General features: G+C 39.5%; 1 protein-coding gene across 1 annotated transcript; it reads left to right on the top strand.

Annotated features, from left to right (window-relative positions):
• Window positions 1–358: 358 nt before the first annotated feature.
• LOC131219397 (uncharacterized) lies at window positions 359–16,537 on the top strand. The gene is made up of 6 exons (XM_058214509.1): window positions 359–601; window positions 5,558–5,939; window positions 8,864–9,060; window positions 10,082–10,226; window positions 12,299–12,452; window positions 16,098–16,537. The coding sequence occupies exons 1-6, from the start codon at window positions 543–545 to the stop codon at window positions 16,127–16,129; spliced, it is 969 nt and encodes a 322-aa protein (XP_058070492.1). The 5' UTR covers window positions 359–542; the 3' UTR covers window positions 16,130–16,537.
• Window positions 16,538–19,537: the final 3,000 nt, after the last annotated feature.

Below are 19,537 nucleotides of genomic sequence, written 5' to 3'. Positions count from 1 at the left end.
CATATCTCAAAATTATCTGGAAAAATGAATGGACGGCGTGGATAAAACCCATACATCATGGTGGACCCCACAGAGCCCTGCCTGGACTGATTATTGTGCAGCCGGATCAGGACGCAATCCGCTTCCCGAATAAACGGTCTGGATTACGGAAAAAAAAGGATCCAAGTCCAACTGCTAGATCCCCAATATGTCTTATTAATATACGGTCAGGATTTCTTCGAGCAAACTTCCTCCTCAAAATGAAATCACCAACTGTCCGCTGCACGTGATGCGTGAGTTACCCGACTAGAAAAAGGACCAAAATACCCTTTTTTCCCATTCCGAAACTACCCCTGCCTTACTTCTCTTTTCCCTCTCGCAGACTTGCAGCCCACGACCCCTCATTTTTATTTTTTTATTAAAAAAAAAAAAACCTTTCTTCTTTCTCTTGCAGTTGCAAATCTTAATGATCTCTCAAAGCATCCATTTTTTCGGATTTTCAAAAAATGGGTCCTGATTTTTCCATGCGTTGAAGGGCTCTGGTGAATTCTAATTCGTCATCCATGGATTCTTCTCCTCCTGCAGCTCAATCCATTAATCAGAGAGAAATAAACTGGGACAAGTAAAATTTCCGAATCCTCCAATTTTTTGTGATTCTTTTTATAGTATTTTGATTCGGGTCCTTGTCTATTGTGAATTTCTCATTTGGGTTTTTGTCATTGTATTTGATTTTTTTGTTTTTTAATTTTTCAGTTCATGCATTAATTGCTTGTTGTTGGATTTTATCATTTTACTTAGATGGTTTGTTGTTAATTTGATGTGAGTGTTTTGATGCGCTGTCGAAACGAATTGCGATTATTAGTCTTGTACTACTTATAAACTGAAATATCCAAATTGTAGTTTCCTTGCTTGGATTTCTTATTGATAGTCTGGGAATCATCAAATTGCAGTTAAGTTACTTACTGGCTGGAATTGAAAGGAACATAACTGAAATTTGAGGTTGATTTCCCCATAATGATTCTTCTTTTGTGGTCAAACTGAGTATTTGATATTCAATTCCACTGTGCATCCAAATGTGGTCTCAGTGTGATGTTACGCGATAACCATGACTTTTGCTTAATTGGGTATGTTCCACTATGAATCGCTTTACCATTTCATCCTTTTTTTTTTCGAGAAAGATATTGATCCATTCCAATTATATCTCTTTTTCTATTGATTCTTTTCGGATCAAGATGTATGGATCCATGGATCTATGTGTCTATGGATCTTGAAAGATATGAAAGATCTCCCTCCACAAGCCGTACATACGACTTTCATCAAATACGGCTTTCCACAGAATTCTAAATGTATCCATAAGATCGAGTATGGAATTCCGGTTCAAAGGGAGAGAACAAAAAAAGGAAGAAATTGGAACAGGACTGAAACAAGCCACTGAAAGACTACTGAGACAAATGCTAGGGGGTGTTGTAGTCATAAGTGTCTATAGAGTAAAATTGATTTTCGATGGAGTGAAAAAGACACATCTGGTCGATCAGCAGTTATCTAATTTTATGACTTGCTATTTTGTGTTGTATTGTTGTTAATTGGTTCTTAGGACATACTATCATGTTCATGTACGTTGCCATATTATAAAAATAAGGGGTGTAAATTGGGCTTTGGTATCACTAGTGGCCCATTTATGATGGGACCACCTTATGAACAGTTTGGATCACTTGACACCAGTGTGACATGTGTCCTAATTTTGTTTAGCGTACAGGTTATAAATCTATGTCAGCACATCGGTTCGGAAACTCCTTCGTGAATTTGGAGGATTGTTTACTTGGCAATGATCACTCCGGGTCATGGATTGCTCCGTCGGGTATTGGTTTTCTTGGAATATGTTTCTTTACTTGAAGCTCAAATTCATATTTTGGGTTCACGTCTACATTGCTTACTTTTTCAGTTTCATGTCGTCATCATCACCATAACCTTGCTTCAACTATGTGGGGTTGGGTTTACGAATCCTTTTTTTGCTGATTGCTCCTACTCAAGGCTGTATCCTTGGTTTGTGTACAAGCCTTCATGTCCCTGTTGACTACCTCCATCCAAGGCCTTCTTAGTTCTTCCTTTCATCATCTTTTTTGGCCCTTCAACTCCAAGCAACACTCCCTCCTTACCGGGGCTGGCTCTTGTCTTCGTGTACATGACCTATCAATTCCAATCCACTTTCCATCATCTTATTCATATTGGACTACTCCTAGGCTACTTTGCATGACCTCATTCTTACTTCTATCCTTCTTGGTCTTCTTAAAAATCCATCTCAGCATCTGTATCTTTGCAACACTCAAATCTCTACTCATGCTGCCTTCTCATTGGCCAACAATGTAGCATAGTCGGTTGAATTGTTGTCTTCTAATTTTTCATTAAGTTTCATAGACATTTGGTGATCACACACTACTCAGATGCACATCCCCACTTCATCTACCCACCTCTAATTTCATTAGAAAGATCCTCATAGATCTCCCAATCCTTGTGAATAATAGAGCCAAAATAACAAGACAAATCACATTTCCTCTATAACTATTCCTACAAAAGTTGCATTCCAAATACTCCATGTTGATTCTGCTAATTTTTAAGCCTGATTTTATTCCTACAAAAGGTGGTTTATATAGACAAATCACATTACCCCCTAAATGTTGATAGGTAGAGCTCTTCCACCCTGAAAATTTCTTTTACATTCTTTCAATCATGACATTCCACAGATGTATGATTTTTTTTTTTGGTATTTCTAATAAAAAGTGAAGCATGAAAATTTTAGAAACTCAGCATACAATAGCAATCATGATAGCATTACAATCGAGTCCAAACTTTGGCAATTCAACAGCCTCGTCATTTTCTTTCTTGTGGATGTGAAATATCTGAATGACTGATCACGATGGAAAGATTCCTAATGTGTAAATCACTGGAGAGAGGAAAACTTAAATATAAGAAGACCCAAAAAAATTCTGCTTTACTTTATGGTATGCATTTCTTTCTTTTTTAGTACATAGGAAACTGTATGGGGTCAAACTGTTTCTAATTGGTGTAAACACGTCACTAATAGAAATCCTAAATTCCTAATACTCTCTTACTGCTACCAGTCTAGACTTTTCCCATACAATAGGGAACAGCCCAATGTACAACTTCTAAACCAACTCTACTTCCTGATAGAATGTACTACTTCATTAAGGATGCTGTCCTGGTTTGCAAGTAGACTCCAAATTCCAATTGGATAGAAGCGTGGCGTGATAATCACTGAGAATTACTGTAGCCCGCTACTGTAGCTGATAGCATCACTTGTGCAATGCATCAGGAAGGGCATTGGGAATGCTTGTCTTTCACTCTTTGTCGATGAGGCTTGTTTTTTCTTTTTTCCTTATGTGACTGTGCATGATGATAGCTTCTCTTTTCAGCATTAAGATTCATTTTCCTAGATTAATGAAAAATAAAATAAAATCTGACGTGTGGTTAATTTGTTTGAACTTTCTTTTGTCAATATGGAACAGGGTTTAGAATCCACATTCTAATAAATTTTGTTGCCTTTTCAAAGAAAAAGAAAATTCAGTGTTCAGAATCCAATGTTTTTATATTCAAATTCAATTCCTATAGTTCTATTCAAACCCCATAGAAATGATTCATGGATCGGCTTGAGACCTATTTGACAAAGTGGTATATGTATTGTTTGCTTTAGTAAAAAATATAATCACATATTCGGCTCCTCCTAAGGTAGTCTTTTTTGGTTGGTTGGTTGGGAAGAACAAGGCTCTCACGGTTGATAATCTAAAGAAGAGAGGGATGATCCTTCCTAACGTTTGCCTCCGCTGCTTGGCCGAAGAAGAAATGAACAATCACTTGTTCTTGCACTGCTCATTCATTAACCAGATTTGGTCTTAGATCCTTCCTGCGTTTGGTATTTCCTGGTGTTTCCCGACCTCAACTGGCTCTCTTCTGAAGGCGTGGCGTGGCGTTCATTTTGGTATCCAAAGAACTCCTATCTGGAGAATAGCCCTCTTGGTTGTCTGGTGGACTGTCTGGGAAGAGAGAAATGGCAGATGTTTTAAAGACAAATCTAATTCAGCAGCGTCCCTATTGCGCAAAGTTAAGCAGTTTATTGTAGAATGGGCTGCTAGCGTAGACAAGCTTAAGGGTTGTAATCTCCTTTTTCTTGGAGCCTAGTCAGCCCGCTACCTCAGTGGCCCTGCTCCTGTGTTTTGTTTTTCTGTTTCTTGTTTTTGTTTTGTATTCTCCTTTTTTCCTTTTAATATAATTTTCATGACTCTTCAATATATATATATATATATATTCACATAGAGTTTATTTATTTATTGTTAATGGTTGTGAGATTACTTATATGTTATGAATTTGAGGGAGGTGAAATGGAATTTAGGGCAATATTCCAAGTTTCCATTACGTAAGTGTTTTGTTTGCTTGACTTAGTTCACTATGACATTGAAATGCCATGGAATGTTATAAAAATAATAATAATTGTGTTGTTCTAACTATATCTTAGTGTTCCGAACTCTAAATAAATTTTCTAAAGAATTTGAAATCTTACAACTGCCAATTCAATTCATTTTAGCGCTCTCATAAACCACGATCTTGTGATTCAACACTATATTAGATCTCATGTTTGAAATACCATATGCAGTCACTCATCTGGAAAACAAGTACAGGATCTATACTATGTATAACACGAGTAGAGTTTTTGGCCAATTTTACCCCTGCAATTAGTTTCCCTAGGGTAGAGAACTTTGAATATTCAAAGGACATGGAAGACATTTTAATGAAGTTAGGGGCATTTTGGGAACTAGAAAATGTAGTTGGCATCCAACATACAGTTTAGAATGTAGATTTCACCCGCAACAGCCACCAAATAGCTTAAGAGTGTTTTGGCCAACTTTACCCTTGCAATAGTAATACAAGTGAGGTAAGTTCTGTTTTTTCTGAGGTCATTTTTGTCATTTCTATTCCTTCCTGCGAGTAGCCTTCACCCACCTCTCGTACTCTTTATGTGTAGTGCACACGAAGGGTATTATTAGGGTGCTCGTGTGACAAAGGTCTGTGGGGCCTACTATGATTATTGTGTGGCATTTACTCTAGAACATCTGTTGCATCAACTCATGTTAGGACGTTAGCCCAAAAACGAGGCTGATCTGAGACTTGAGTGGGCCATAGAATGGGAAAGAGTGAGGATGGGCCGCTATTGAAACCACTCTCTCTCTCTCTCTCTCTCTCTCTCTCTCTCTGTGGCACACGCATGTGTATAGCCTGCACCTTCCTCTTTGCCTCTCTCCCCATTTTTTTCTCTCATCCCTACTCTCTCCATGTGTGTCGCACATGCCCATACCCCCTAGTGCTATATAAAGGCCAGCATACTCAAATAAACTGGCATAATGTTTTAATTCTTTGATATCAAGGTATTAAATTGATTAGTCAACCTATTTCCTTTCTAACTGAATTGGTTAATAACGTTTCTGAACGGTTTACTGCTTGTTGGTTGCGATGGTATTTTGATCTTTAACCAATGTTTTTATGATGATACATTTGATCGATTTTGCAGGCTCGACAAGACTAAATTTTATGTTGTTGGAGCTGGCCTCTTCACTGGTGTTACCGTGGCCTTGTACCCGATCTCTGTCATAAAGACCAGGATGCAGGTTGCTTCAAGAGACACCATGGAGAAAAATGCTTTTTCAGTTGCCAGAGGCTTACTAAGAACAGATGGGGTACGTGGTCTTTATAGAGGATTCGGCACGGTAATTACTGGAGCCATTCCTGGCAGGATTATCTTCCTGACTTCTTTGGAGACTACGAAGGTTGCTGCTTTCAGAATGATTGAGCCTTTTAACTTCTCCGAACCAACACAAGCGGCCATAGCGAATGGCTTTGCTGGCATGTCATCATCACTTCTTTCTCAGGCAGTGTTTGTTCCTCTTGATGTGGTATGGCGAACGTTTCCTTCCAAAACATTCTCTCCAGAATTCTATTATTCAGTTCACATCATAGAAGTCTTATGCAGCTTTCCACTCAACAGTGCATGCGAAAAGCATGTCTTGCAAGTTGCAACCAGGACTCTTGATCAGGTTGGCCAGGATAGGCTATTGACTAATCATCATAGCTACGATCCAGTCATGAATTTTTCTTGTTGAATGTGGCTTTGTTTTGAGTTAGCCGTTCCTTCTGCAGGCCACTGATAGGATGGCCTCCACAATTCAACCCTGTTGGTTTTGGCATATGGTTTATCCAACCCACCAGATCAGCAGTTCTGATCATCACACAGTTTTCCATGTGTATTGTGGGAGCTGCATAGAATTTCTATGAAGCGAGATGCCCTTTTCTTATATCTACTTTGTAAATTTGAAATTGTAAGGCTGTTATTTCATATTATGGTTTTGTATAATTTTATGTTTTCTCATTCTCATTGAGAGAAAATCCTGAACCTCTTGCAGGGACATATCGTTCCCACAGTTTTAATATCTTCTACAATTCAAAGTCAGTTATTGAAATGAAAACTTCATCTGTCAACCTCAGAGTCTGATTATTCTGGATGCAAAGTGATGTTAAGAATATCATTCAAACTAGGATCTTAATTTAAACTGGAGAAAGTTTTCTTGTCTTTCTGGATAAGACTTATCCTGCGGGCTATTTTGTCTCATAAATGCTTGGCTTCTCGTCAACCCAACATGCTGCTTTAGCTTCCGAACTGCCTTTCTGTGTGATCACCAGCTTTGGCCCTATGATTGCACCTAGAGCACCCATTATCAATTCTGCAAATGACAAAACTTATGTTACCATGACTTCCTTTCTCGTCATTAGTGAATTTGTCCCAGAAGACATGGCACAGGGGTACAAGGATCTGAACTGTTGATTCCGAAAGACAGGGCCCATATGGATGCAACTTCCACAAAACCACTTTTCTGGCTAATGCAGCATTTTTGTTCGACTCACCGAAACTCAGTTTTTTATTAGTGCATATTTTGTCAAGTGGAGGCTAAAACGGAGGTTGGAGAGTGCATCCGAAGGCACAATTTGAAAAGGGGTTGGTCTCAAAACAGCATTTAGGCATTTTGAGGGTGTGTCCAAATGGGTCCTTAGCATGGATGGGCTGTAGGCCATAAGTTGCATTGATTGGACAATCCTAAGCCTCCTAAATCTTCAGTTGGGGGATTTCTTAGAAAAATAAAATGGACACCTAGTTGACCTTTTTTTTTTCTTCCCTCTTCTTGTAACCATCTGTTTACCTTCCTCTAGTGCTTACAATTGTCCAAACCATGCGACTTATGGGCTCTAGCCCGTTTAAGGTGGGTGCATGTTTAGTGGTCATCTCGGATACCGTACATGTGTGACATGTTCAAAAGCCAGTCACTGATAAATATCTTGGGGTATATGTGTTTAACACTATAATGAATCTCTTTGCACATGTTCATAGTTTTTTGCCATTTCCAGTTGCAATAAGACTCTGGTGAGCATTTAAGATACTGTGTTAAATGGTGGCAACTCATCCACCATAAAATAGCATGCATGTACTTCATTGAAGGCTGTCCAAGTTCTCATCCACCATAAAATAGCATGCATGTACTTCATTGAAAACTGTCCAAGTTGTAGGCCACACTATGGATGGTGCATAGTTTGAAAGTCATGCTGATTGAGCGATCATAACTATTCAACTGAGCATCAATTGGATGATATGAAAGAAAATGTTAGCGATTTAAAATTCAATAAGGCTCACGGTTTGGATAGTCTCGATTGACTTCATGTATGCGATCATGCTCTGGATGAGTCATCACCATTAACATAGCTTGTAAATGCACACCAGAGTCTAGACCATCCAACTAGATATCATGAGTTTCTATATGTGAAACCACTTGTAACGATGGTTTAAATCTTACTAAATGTAAAAATGCTTACTGATTTTTTTTAATTTTTTTAATTTTTAATTTTAATTTTAATTTTTATTTTTTGTGAACAGCCACTTCCTAACTCTTGCTTTCATTGGATGAGTCATCACCATTAACATAGCTTGTAAATGCACACCAGAGTCTAGACCATCCAACTAGATATCATGAGTTTCTATATGTGAAACCACTTGTTACGATGGTTCAAATCTTACTAAATGTAAAAATGCTTACTGATTTATTTTTTTTGCGAACAGCCACTTCCTAACTCTTGCTTTCATCATCCATGACAATGTAAGAGATGAATCCTGTCAGGCCGTCGGCTGGTTGGAATATCTGAACTTCTGCTGCTCCGTGTACTTTGCATCACATGTGTTAATGAAAAATGCATGCCCACTTGTATGCATCTAAGCAAGCATATAGAATCATGAAGTTTTTTTCTCCCCTCTTATAAATAAATTTGATGGTAATAACTCCCGTAGGAGTTTGTGCTCTCATTACCAGTCCCAAGCCCGGATAAACGAGGATGGTTGTGTTAGGTTGGCAGCCGGCATGAAACTTTTGCCACAGGACTTATTATAATGAATCATAACAGTATGACATTTCAAATGGCCGAATAGGACTAGTGTAGCTGACCCCAATTAGTTGGGACAAGGCTTAGATGATGATGATGACGACAACGAGGACGATGACGGTGATAAATTTATTTGATGGTTCGAAACCACATCGTCTAGTTGCAAACATGAGACTATCACCGTACGTTTGCATTCCTTTCACCACATCTATTGAAATGAAACATTAGTTGATTTGTACCCTCATATCTAGACAAGAAGACGGCTATATTCATGAATTTTCTAATATATTATCTTCTTATCATTTTTTTAATGCTTGAATTTATACCCAAATAATTAGATAGTGCGGCCAAATTATCCATTGCATGCTAAATTTTAATTGAAATGAATTTGTATTAGGTTAGCCAAAAATTGATGGTGCAAGGATATTCAGGCTATGCAAGGTACAACGGCGGACTTGATGTTGCTCGTAAAGTTCTCAAGTCCGATGGCATCCGAGGATTATATAGAGGGTTTGGCTTGTCAATTGTGACCTATACCCCATCCAGTGCTGTTTGGTGGGCTAGTTACGGTTCAAGCCAACGGTACATTTGGAGGTACAAATTAGAAACTAGTCTATGCACCATGAGTCCCAAACTATATTAAGAGCTTATTGAATCACAAATACAGAGTAGCTTATTTGTTTGAATTGTTAAGGTCTCATCATCATCACCATCTAAGCCTTAACCCAACTAATTATGGTGGTCCACCACATGAATCCTTTTCTGCCATTCCACTCTATCTAGGGCCATAACTTCAGTTAGACCATAGGTTATAAAGTCTTTCTTACTACCTCCACCCATGTTCTTTTGGGCTTCCCCTTGCCCTTTTAGGGCCTTCAACTTGTATTGACTCACTCCTAACCAGCATTGCCTGGTCTCAGTTGTAAATTACCAAACCATCTCAGTCTACTTTCCCTCATATTATTACCTGTTGACGCTACTCCTAAATTCCCTTGAATGCATTCATTTTTAATTCTATCCTTGTCTTGCTACTCATCCACCTCAACATCCTCATTTCAACGATGCTCATCCTATGAACATGTTGTTCCTTAACTGCCCAACATTCTATCCCATAAAGCATGGCTGGTCGTATAGCCATCCTATCTCAAACACGTTGTTAAGGGCTGGATATCATAAATCCAAGGGTGATGAATCATAAATACGGTTTCTTCTTATTTGTGAGTGACACAACAAAGGAAGCAGACATTTTACTTTTTGGAAAGGAATTGTTATTGGTTAGTTAAGGGTGCATTCCAATACTCTTTTTCAATATTTGGGTGTTAGTGGTGTCCAAGGCCGACATGATGTCATACCACCTAGTTGCGGTTGAGATGAGAATGGATCTTCCTATTCTTGTGTCAACCACTATTTGGAGCGGAAAAAGCAGGAAAATGTGGCCCACTCAATGCAGGGTCCTATCTCATGTGCTGCTTAAAACACCCAACTGCTACCTGCATCCAGGGCAACAAGAGTGCCTTCGGAATTTCACCTTGAAATTTTTTGTGATGCACATTAATACTTGTGGCACTGATAGCTTGCATCTTCTCACCCTTTTCTTGTTGAAAACCTTTGGAAGGCTGCTAGGCTATGGGACGGATAATGAGGAACGTGTACCTAGCCCATGGACAATAGTGTTAGTCCAAGCAACTGGTGGATTTGTGGCTGGGGCTGTGGCATCTTGCATCACAACTCCGTTGGACACTATCAAGACACGGTTACAGGTAATTCTTGAAATCTGGTTGACTTGGGATTTCTTTCTTTTTTCTTTTGTGCTGATAGTGTCGTGTCTGAACATACATTCTCTTATTTCTTCATGTTTCCCTGTGTCAGTGGCGGTAAACTTTTGAATATTAATTAGAGTTGAATTATTGGGTCCCTATGCTGATAAAATCAGTTTGCACTCTGTACCTGTGCGCGCATATGTTTGCTGTCTCATACAGACTGTTGATATGATGGGCCCACAATGTATGGGGATACCCAAAGTCTTCCGGATTGGAAAGTCCCGTCCATCCAATCTTTGGCAATCACTAGATCATCTATTTGCATTCGTATGATTGAAGGGTTAAGTCCTTCAAATCTGGAAGATATTTGGATCATTCTCCATCAGCTCTGGGGAATCACCAGATCAACTGTGTAGATCACTGGATCATGGGCCCTACTTGCATGGGCTAAGCGCATCAAAACAGCATGCATTAATAAGGGTAATTGGGATTGTAAGAGGGAATTTCTGGCCTTCTTTTTTGAACCCTTTTCTTACTCCTGTGATTTAAAAAATGGTATCAATTGCGCCAGATTCTGACCTTAATTGGGTGTCCCAAAGATTGGTGACACAGACTTCTGAAAATCGGGAAGTGGGCCCTTCAAAGCAATGGGGTTTAATTCTTTGGAATATTCCCTCGTATGTAGTTCCTTGGGATGTTCGGAATGAAAAGAATGAGAGAATCTTTAACAATTGTGAGGTTTCAATTTGAAAGGCTTATTGAAAGAGTTAAAACTTTTTCTATTATCTATTGGGCTCTTCTCAAGGAGTTTTGCAGCATTCATTTCTGATATGTTCCATGATTGGGAGGCTATTGTAAATAGTGAACCTGCTAAAATGAAGAAAGGGGCAAAGTGGAAGCCCTCTCCAGAGTGTAAACTTAGTTTTCGTGGATCCACTGCACTCTCGAATTGGGAGTGTCATGAGGAACAATAAGGGGGAACTTACCAAAGTTGCTTTGGTCTGCTGGATGCGATGACTCTAACATGGCGAAGGCCGAATGCAATGACTCTAACAAGGCTGAGGCCGAAGCTCTTATGGAGTTAGGGTGGGTTTCCATTTGAATGGAAGAGCTTGTAGTGAAGGGTAAAAATTGAAAGGGCCTATCTCAGCGGATATCTCTGTTTCTGTTCTTTCCAGTTTTTTCTGTTTTTTCTGTTTTTCAGTTCTCTTCTCTTAATAAATTCGTCATCTTTCAAAAAAAAATAATTTGAAAGGGACTCAGAATGTCATAGGTGAAGGGGATGAAGCATGGAAGCTTTCACATGTCTTCAGTGATAGTAGGAACTCTCTTCTTGTTTATTATTTCATTTAGGGCCTGTTTGGATTGGGGATAAACTAGGGGAAGCAAACAATTTTCCTTTGACTTGACATATCCTTTGTTTCGATTACGTAAAAGAGAAGGATATCCATCTGCTTTCCTCAGGACCTCAACAAAGGAGTAATTTTTTATTTTTTATTTTTCTTTTTGAGAAGTCAAATGGTGGGAAAATTGTTTTCCTTCTGATGTGACAGTTTAAATGGGCAAAAATTGGAGGAGAAAAGATCTTCCTTTGAAAATTGCAAACTAAACAGTGGAAAATGCAAAAGGAAAGCACTTTCCTTCACAGTTTCTCTAGCAAAACAAACAGTTGCAAAGATTTTCCTTCTCCTAGTGCTGATGTCAATTTGTCATCTGGTTATGTTACAAATTTGCTTTCCCTTGCCTTCCTCTAGGCCCTAGCTTATGCCCAATCCAAACAGGCCCTTAATCATCTTTGTATAGAGGCCAATGATTTGGTGGATCATCCTCCAATGCAAGGGGTGTGGAGACTGACCACACCCCTTTGGGGAAAGCATTGGACACTGTGTCAGTTGTTTTGTATTTTTTTTCCACATTCCTGTTTTACCACTGGCGTTTGTTCCCTTTCAATTTTTTCTAATAATTTTTTTTGTGATTTATGAAAAATAAAGTCTGGTTCCCTACTTTTAACAACCATTGATGGTTGTTTGTTTTTTCTTTTTCTTTTCTAAATGTTTTTCCGCTTGCTGCAGGTGATGGGACATGAAAAAAGAGAAACTGCTAGACAAGTCGTCAAAAAATTGATTGTTGAGGATGGATGGAAAGGTTTATATCGAGGGTTGGGTCCAAGATTCGTCAGCATGTCAGCTTGGGGAACCTCGATGATATTGGCCTATGAATACCTGAGTAGGGGCACACCTCCCTTTTCCTTTCTATAAATAGTCTACTCTATTCTCAACATCTCTTTTGACTTATTGTTCTTGTTATCCTTGAAGAATATTATACTTTCTCCTGCATTGCATTTTTCCAAGTTCATTGTGAAAAGAAGAATACTTCATTGCAAATTCATAAATCATAATAGCACATATTACCTTTGCTCTTTGTTGATGTTTGTCTCGTGAATTTGTTACGTTACTGTTTCAACGATTGAATTGTTTGAACCAATACTTTTTAATATCTATTCACGAGCCTTTGGTCTTCTTTCAACTTCAGGACCAAGAATTACAATGTGGGCTAGACTGTGGTGTTTGTCACTTTCTTTATGTTGCCTTTCTTAGTTCTTACACATGGCAAGCATGTACAAGGCCCAAACCTATCATCAAGAAGGCTCTACCATGGATGGGCCATTCCCCAAAAATCACACTGATCTGGCAATCCTGACTATTCTGCTGGAGGACTTCTGGAAAAAGACGATGATGATGAAAATGTCAACTGAAGTTCCTCTGAAATGTCCAATTGTGTGAATTTTGGGACATGGCCAATCTGAGGTAGGTTCAGCATGATGATGGTTTGGACCTTGTATGTGTTTTCATGTACAAAAAACTGTCATGGAAGTTAAGCCGATTGGCTTTCTGATTATGATGCATAGAGCCAGTACTATAGTAGAAAAGCTGTACACTTAGATCTTCTTATAAGATGACCTAGCATACAATATGAGCTTTGCGAAGCCCATACTCATTCACAATAGAGCTCATATACATGCCAAACATATGCCAGCATGGCATAATAGATCTGAGATCCAATCTATCCACCATAAAGGCACCACTATATTGATGCCCTAGGCCAAGAAATCATGTTGATCCACTGGTCAGGTGGGCCACAGTTTGAAAACAAATGTATGGCTCTGAAAAACTTGGCTGAAGTTTTCTAACCTATGTACCTGTTTCCAATATTGGGGCCCACATGCTGATTGGACCAGATTTATTTTTAGGAAGACATGTAGATGGTTGGACCAACATGATGGATGGAGCGGATCTAGCAACCATGTGCCATGCTGGCACATTCGTGGAAGCTTAGCAAAGCTCATACAGTATATATCATATGTCAGAAATGCAAATATCACTCTTTTCTCTATTTTGGGCGGGGGGATTGATATTTACGTACACCCTCTTGCTCTGTGTACACCTGTTTTCCCTTTTGGGAACTGGAATGGTAAATAGTTGTACTATTTCAATTTCGAAAATGGAAATTGGATGTATGTAAATAAAAAGAGGTAGCTGTAAATACCAGCTTCCATTTTTTCTTCTTTACTTTTGATTGGTAGATTTGAATCTGACTTCTTTCTCATCTAATCCTTTATGCCTGAAGTCATGGCCTACTATTGCTTGTGAAGTCTGATTTTACATATTCCTCGACAAGGACATTGGTGATATGTACCAAACCCTCTTCACCAAACACAGTATTGAGGTCCATTTTGATGGACTTGTGCAAAAAGGTGTTTCTGCAAAAGGGGTATCATGCCTGTTTTTTGAGTTGACTCGACAAAAAACAATCGGTTTGTTTTTCGTCGGGTCGGCTTTTTTTATTTTTTGAAAGATCACAGAATTGTATTAAAAGAAGAGAGGAAATACAGAAGGAGCAGGGCCGCTGAGAGAGTGGACCACCTAAACTCCAATAAAAAAAGTTACAACCCTTAAAGATTATCTACATTAGAAGCCCATTCTATCATCTCCTGTTTGACCTTGCGCACTAGGAACTCCACCGAATTGGTAACATCCCTGAAGCATCTCCCATTCCTTCTTCCCATACAGACCACCAAATGGCCAGAAGAGCTATTCTGCATAACGCTGTCCTTTTTGTCGGGTCGGCTTTTTAGTGCCTATTTTATCAAGCAGGAGGATGAGATGGGGTTCGCAAAGTGGGGTTTGGCTCAAAATGCCATTTAGGTGTCAAACACCCTTTTTGAGAGTGCCTGAATGGGCCCTAGTAGTACATCCAAGCCAGCTGTTGGAGTTCAAACTTGTGGACATGCCTTTTCAGAGGCCATTTATGCACAATCTTCTGTATCAAAACACGGTTCCAATTGCCACTTTTAAGCATCTTGTTGTCAAGCCAGAGCGAACTCGGGATCTCTCTGAAAAACATTGTAACTTGCATGGAGGAAAATATCAGTTTATGAGACAGTACATAAATGCACCTTGTAAAGGGTGACATGATGCGGACACAGGTGCATTCAAGGTGTACCAACGAAGAAAGCGCCAACCACAAGTGCCGTCCTTGTGGATAGGCGAATATTGAGGAGCTGAAGACCTTTCACATGTGATTGGACATATAGAAAACCCCACTTAGGGAAGACACATGTGAAGGAAGATTGGAGAAAGAAGACCGAGCGCCCAAACTTTCCCATATTTATGTTATTTGCACGTTTTTTGACTTAGTTAGGGGTCTTTTAGTAATCTTATATCTTTATTTGCTTATCCTAGGGGTATTTTAGTAATTTTATGTCTTTATTTGCTTATTTAAGTGGGGTAAAGCCCTAAACACGAATTTCAACTAGTGATTAATGAAAAGCAAACCCTTTGGTTGCCTCCTTCCTCTCTTCTCTCTAATGGTGCTTCTTCTCTCCCCTTGATCTTCTTCTTCTAATTTCTTCTTGTGCCCCTCCAACTTCCTCAAGGTAATAACTTTTTCTTTTATTTTTCAGTTTTGGCTAATTCCTCTTCGATCAAAATCTTGAGAACCGATCTAAACCTTAAATCCTCAAATTCTCAAATCCCTAATCTGAGAAACTTCTTGGTTTTTCGGACTAGTGATCTTCATTGATCGATTGGGTGTGACCATGCAAGATCGGGAGGTCTCATCCCTCGCCGGATCCAACCTAAGTAGTAATTGAATTCCATACTCCATGGTTGTAGTGATGGCCCGTTCCATTGCATGTTTCCTTTATGATTTTCTCAGTTATGATGATTACTGTTAGAATTTTAGATCATTTATTCATTTTATTTCCGCTGTTTAATTATCTCCATGAGCATGCATCATAATTAGGGTTGTCCTGCGTCATGACAACTCTATTTATTTATTGTTTACTGTATCCTAATATTGCAATAATCATATCCATCTGAAGCATGCGGCCCATCTACATTATAGGATCATTTTAAAGTTTCTTCCTCCCCCCAAGTCGAAACCTTGATAATATGTACTAGCTATACCCAGATCAGAACCTTCTGTTGTAAATTCATGCGTGCAAGCTCGATGTTTTCTCCATGTTTTCAACTTCACTGAACATCACCTTCTTGCTCTCGCATTGTCACTCTCCTCCTGTGTCTTGCTAGTCGCTCTTGTTGTTCATCTAGCAAGCCCCACCATGGGAAAAAAATCTCACTTGTCAGGAGATCTTCATTTTCCACACAAAGGACATTAGAAACAATGGTCCACACATGAACACCTTTATTGGACAGTGAGGATCTTTGATCGATGAGGGTGCAAGGGGTGAGCAAAAAAATGCAAGAGCCTCATCAGGAACATATCATGCTCGAGTTATATACAGTAGTCAACCTTTTAATCAATTACAAGCATCATATAACATGTTTTCCAATCCTCATTGTTTTGCAGAGCGCTTGTGTGCGAAAGATGAAGGGGTTTGATCCCAACAAGTACTGCTAGTGAACCCAAGATTTGGGCTATGAGATTTTGTAAAACATAGTGGATGATGGATATGTTAGTTACAAAAATGATGATTGCTTGGGGCTGCGTGCCCCAAAATCCTGTTGTAAAAAACAGGCGGGTGAGTGTCGTTGCAATCCTCTTCACAATGCAGGCGTTGATTCAGACGTGATTGCGGATGGCTGTTATGATGCAGGTTTGACTGACCACCCATTTGTTAGACGACACAAATAGACTCGTCATTCTTTCTAATCAGATGCTGATTTTTTAAATTATTTTTCCTTTGTTTTTCTTTTCTCAGGGAGAATTGTCAAAATGATTAGATGCCATTCATTGAGACATTGATTATAGTTAAGATTGTAATATTTATTTTGAGTGAGGGATTCCTTGCATTCCATGTTTCTACTGGATTCTTTCTGTAGTTCCACTAAGGGGCTGTTTGATTTTCCAAATCCTCCGTAAATGCATTGCAAATGGGTAATAATTATTTCCATTGGTAACTACCGCATCATTATCCAGGTTGATTTGACTCCTTTTTTCAACGATAAAATCAAGGATGCTGCCAAATATATGTGGGGCCCACTGTGATGTATGTGGCTTATACACACCGTCCATCCGTTATGCCAACTGAATTTAGGGCATAAGCCAAAAAATGAGTCAGTTCCAGAGTTCAATTGGACCACACAACAGGAAAAAGGGAATTGAACACCCACCGTTAAAAACTTCTTAGGCCACTGCTTACTTTGGTGTGGGCCACTTGATTGTTGGATCTGCCTCATTTTACGGCTTATGCCTCAAAATGTTCTGGTAAAACAGATGGATGAAGTGGATATGTCATGTACATCCACGGTGGGGCCCACAAATTTAAGCCAATCATTTTGGACCGTTTTTGGAAGCAGAGATACCTACCTATTTTCAAAGTGAAATTGTAATGATTAGTTATTTACAGGGCATTTACAGTGAATTTGGAAAATCAAACAGGCCCTAAGAGTGAGTACACATACCAACCTAGCACCCGTGGAATCCCCACCATGTGTTGGTGGGCCCAACCATGTAACCTGGCCCAAAAACTGGGTCAGTGCAAAAATCGGAGGAGCAAACACCGTTGCATGTTTTAGTCTGTGTGGCTGAACAAATGAATTGACTAGCCTGATTTTTGAGCCATGGTATCTGTTTGGTGGGGCACAGACAATGGATGGTTCTGATTCCCGCGTGGTACGTACTGTGAATAGAGATGCATGTCAGGTTAGGGCCTGTATGTTTTGGTGGATTCCATGGCATTACTTTCCACAAAGTCACTATTTTTCATTGTTTGGATTGCAAGAAATGGTAAGAAATCCTCGGTACCATTTCCACTGCATTTACTGTGGTTTTGAAAGCGCGATTACCTCTTTTCCTCTGCAAATCATTACTTTTCATTGTTTTGATGCAAGAAACGGTGAGGAACCCTTTCTAGCATTTATAATCATGATTACCTTTCTACAAAATTGTTGTTTTCCATCGTTTGGATTACAAGAAACAACAAGGAACCCTTAATACCATTCTAACTATATTTATTGTAGTTTGAAAATCATGACTGTATTTTTCATGTCGCCACCTTGGATTCCTCTATCACGGTTAGGCTCTTATGGTTTGTTTGGATTGGAGGAATTTAAAATGTCAATTTGAAAGGAAAACATCATATCTAAGGCATCCACTGAAAATTATCATCCATGGAAAAGAAATCTAAAATTGTTGTTTATTTTAGTTTTCTTGATTTCTAGTAAATGTAGGATGCAATGGTTAAAAAATGAAATCTCTCTCAGAAATTGTGGAAATGAGGATTATTAAGTTTTTTTTTTTGGAGGAAAAGAAAATTGTCATTTTATCAAGCAGGAGTCCAAGGATATCCTTCCCAATGCTGTTGTTGGATCTTCTTGTATCTGGCTTCTGGCTATGTTCTACATTTACATTCCTCTTCTGTTGGGAGGAATTGGAGGCGGATTGCGTGGTGTGACACACACCACCAACCTCAGTAGTTTGTGTTGACGTCACCATGCTCTGTGGGCCTCACCATGATTTACTTGTTATATCCAAACCGACCGTCCATTTGGCGAGATTGTTTTAGGGCTTAAGTAAAAAAATGAGCCATATCCAAAGCTTAAGTGGACCACACCTCAGAAAGAACATCTACAATTGAAAACTAAACTTCTCGGGTGTCACGAAAGTTTTGGATCAACCTGATATTTGTTTTTCTTTTCCTTCAGCCAAGTTTGTGTGACCTTATGAATAGGTTGGATGGCAAATAAACATCCTGGTGGGCCCTAGGAAGGTTTCAAAGGTGGAAATCATTCTACCTGCTGCCTTATGTGGTATGGTACCCTTGACTTGAGCTTTGGATCTGCCTCATTTTTGGGATCAAGCCATAAGACGATCTCACCAAATGGACGGACGGTTTGGATATAACATGTAAATCATGGTGGATCCACATAACATGGTGACGTCAACACACCACCGAGGTCAGTGACATCCGGAGGAGTTATGGGATGGTAGGATATGTTCTAGTTTTCAGTTCTGACAAGCAGGACCCATATCTAAGTAATCCAGACCGTTGGTCCCTTTCATCCTACTGTGGATGGACCATGCCTCAAAATGGTCCTACATTAGAAGATCCCAACCGCTAATTGGACTTCTTTTCCATCTAGAGAGCAACATACCAGTGGTCTGGGTTACCATCCATGGGCCCTACTCATCAGAACTGAAAACCCGAGAATGCCTGGTCGAGGGTCTTATTAATCTGGTGGAGATACTTCATATGCATGCCTTATATGGCATCTAAGTTTTTACGATGTGTTGTGCAAGATCCAGGCCGTTCATCAGGGTGACCTACCATGGACATTCCCTTGCCAAAAAATTAAGATGGTCCACTCATTGTGCGGATATGAAATGTAGATGGTCACCTCTTCAGTTCTCACTCCACTGGCAGGGTACCACCGTAGGTATGCTGGTACCAGGCTGTTTTGGGTCCAATGTGCTGTCTAGATGACATCCAAGCCGTTTAAGTTGTTGCACTCTGACATGACCATTGGATGCACAAAAATCAGACTGATCCAATAATTAGGTGGCCCATAGCATAGAAAACAGACCAGAAACCTCTAAGTTACATGTGGGGCCCATTTTCTTCTTTGGCCCTACCTCTTGGACGGTCTGGATGTCATACAAACAGCATGGCGAACTCCACCTACAATATGGAGGCTTTCAGGTGGTTACCCCATTGTTCTTTGTGGTGTGGCCCACCTGATCGTTGGATTAGGGTGATCTCTGATGGGAGTGCACATCATGTTGAGGCTCACCTCTTCGATGGATTGGATTTCACGATCATAGCACGTGGGGCACATAACAACTCAGAC

This window comes from Magnolia sinica, chromosome 11 (genome assembly GCF_029962835.1).
Source record: "Magnolia sinica isolate HGM2019 chromosome 11, MsV1, whole genome shotgun sequence".
NCBI classification, from domain to species: domain Eukaryota; kingdom Viridiplantae; phylum Streptophyta; class Magnoliopsida; order Magnoliales; family Magnoliaceae; genus Magnolia; species Magnolia sinica.
Note: the sequence above shows the minus strand (reverse complement) of the source record. Positions and strands in the feature narration are given on the sequence as shown.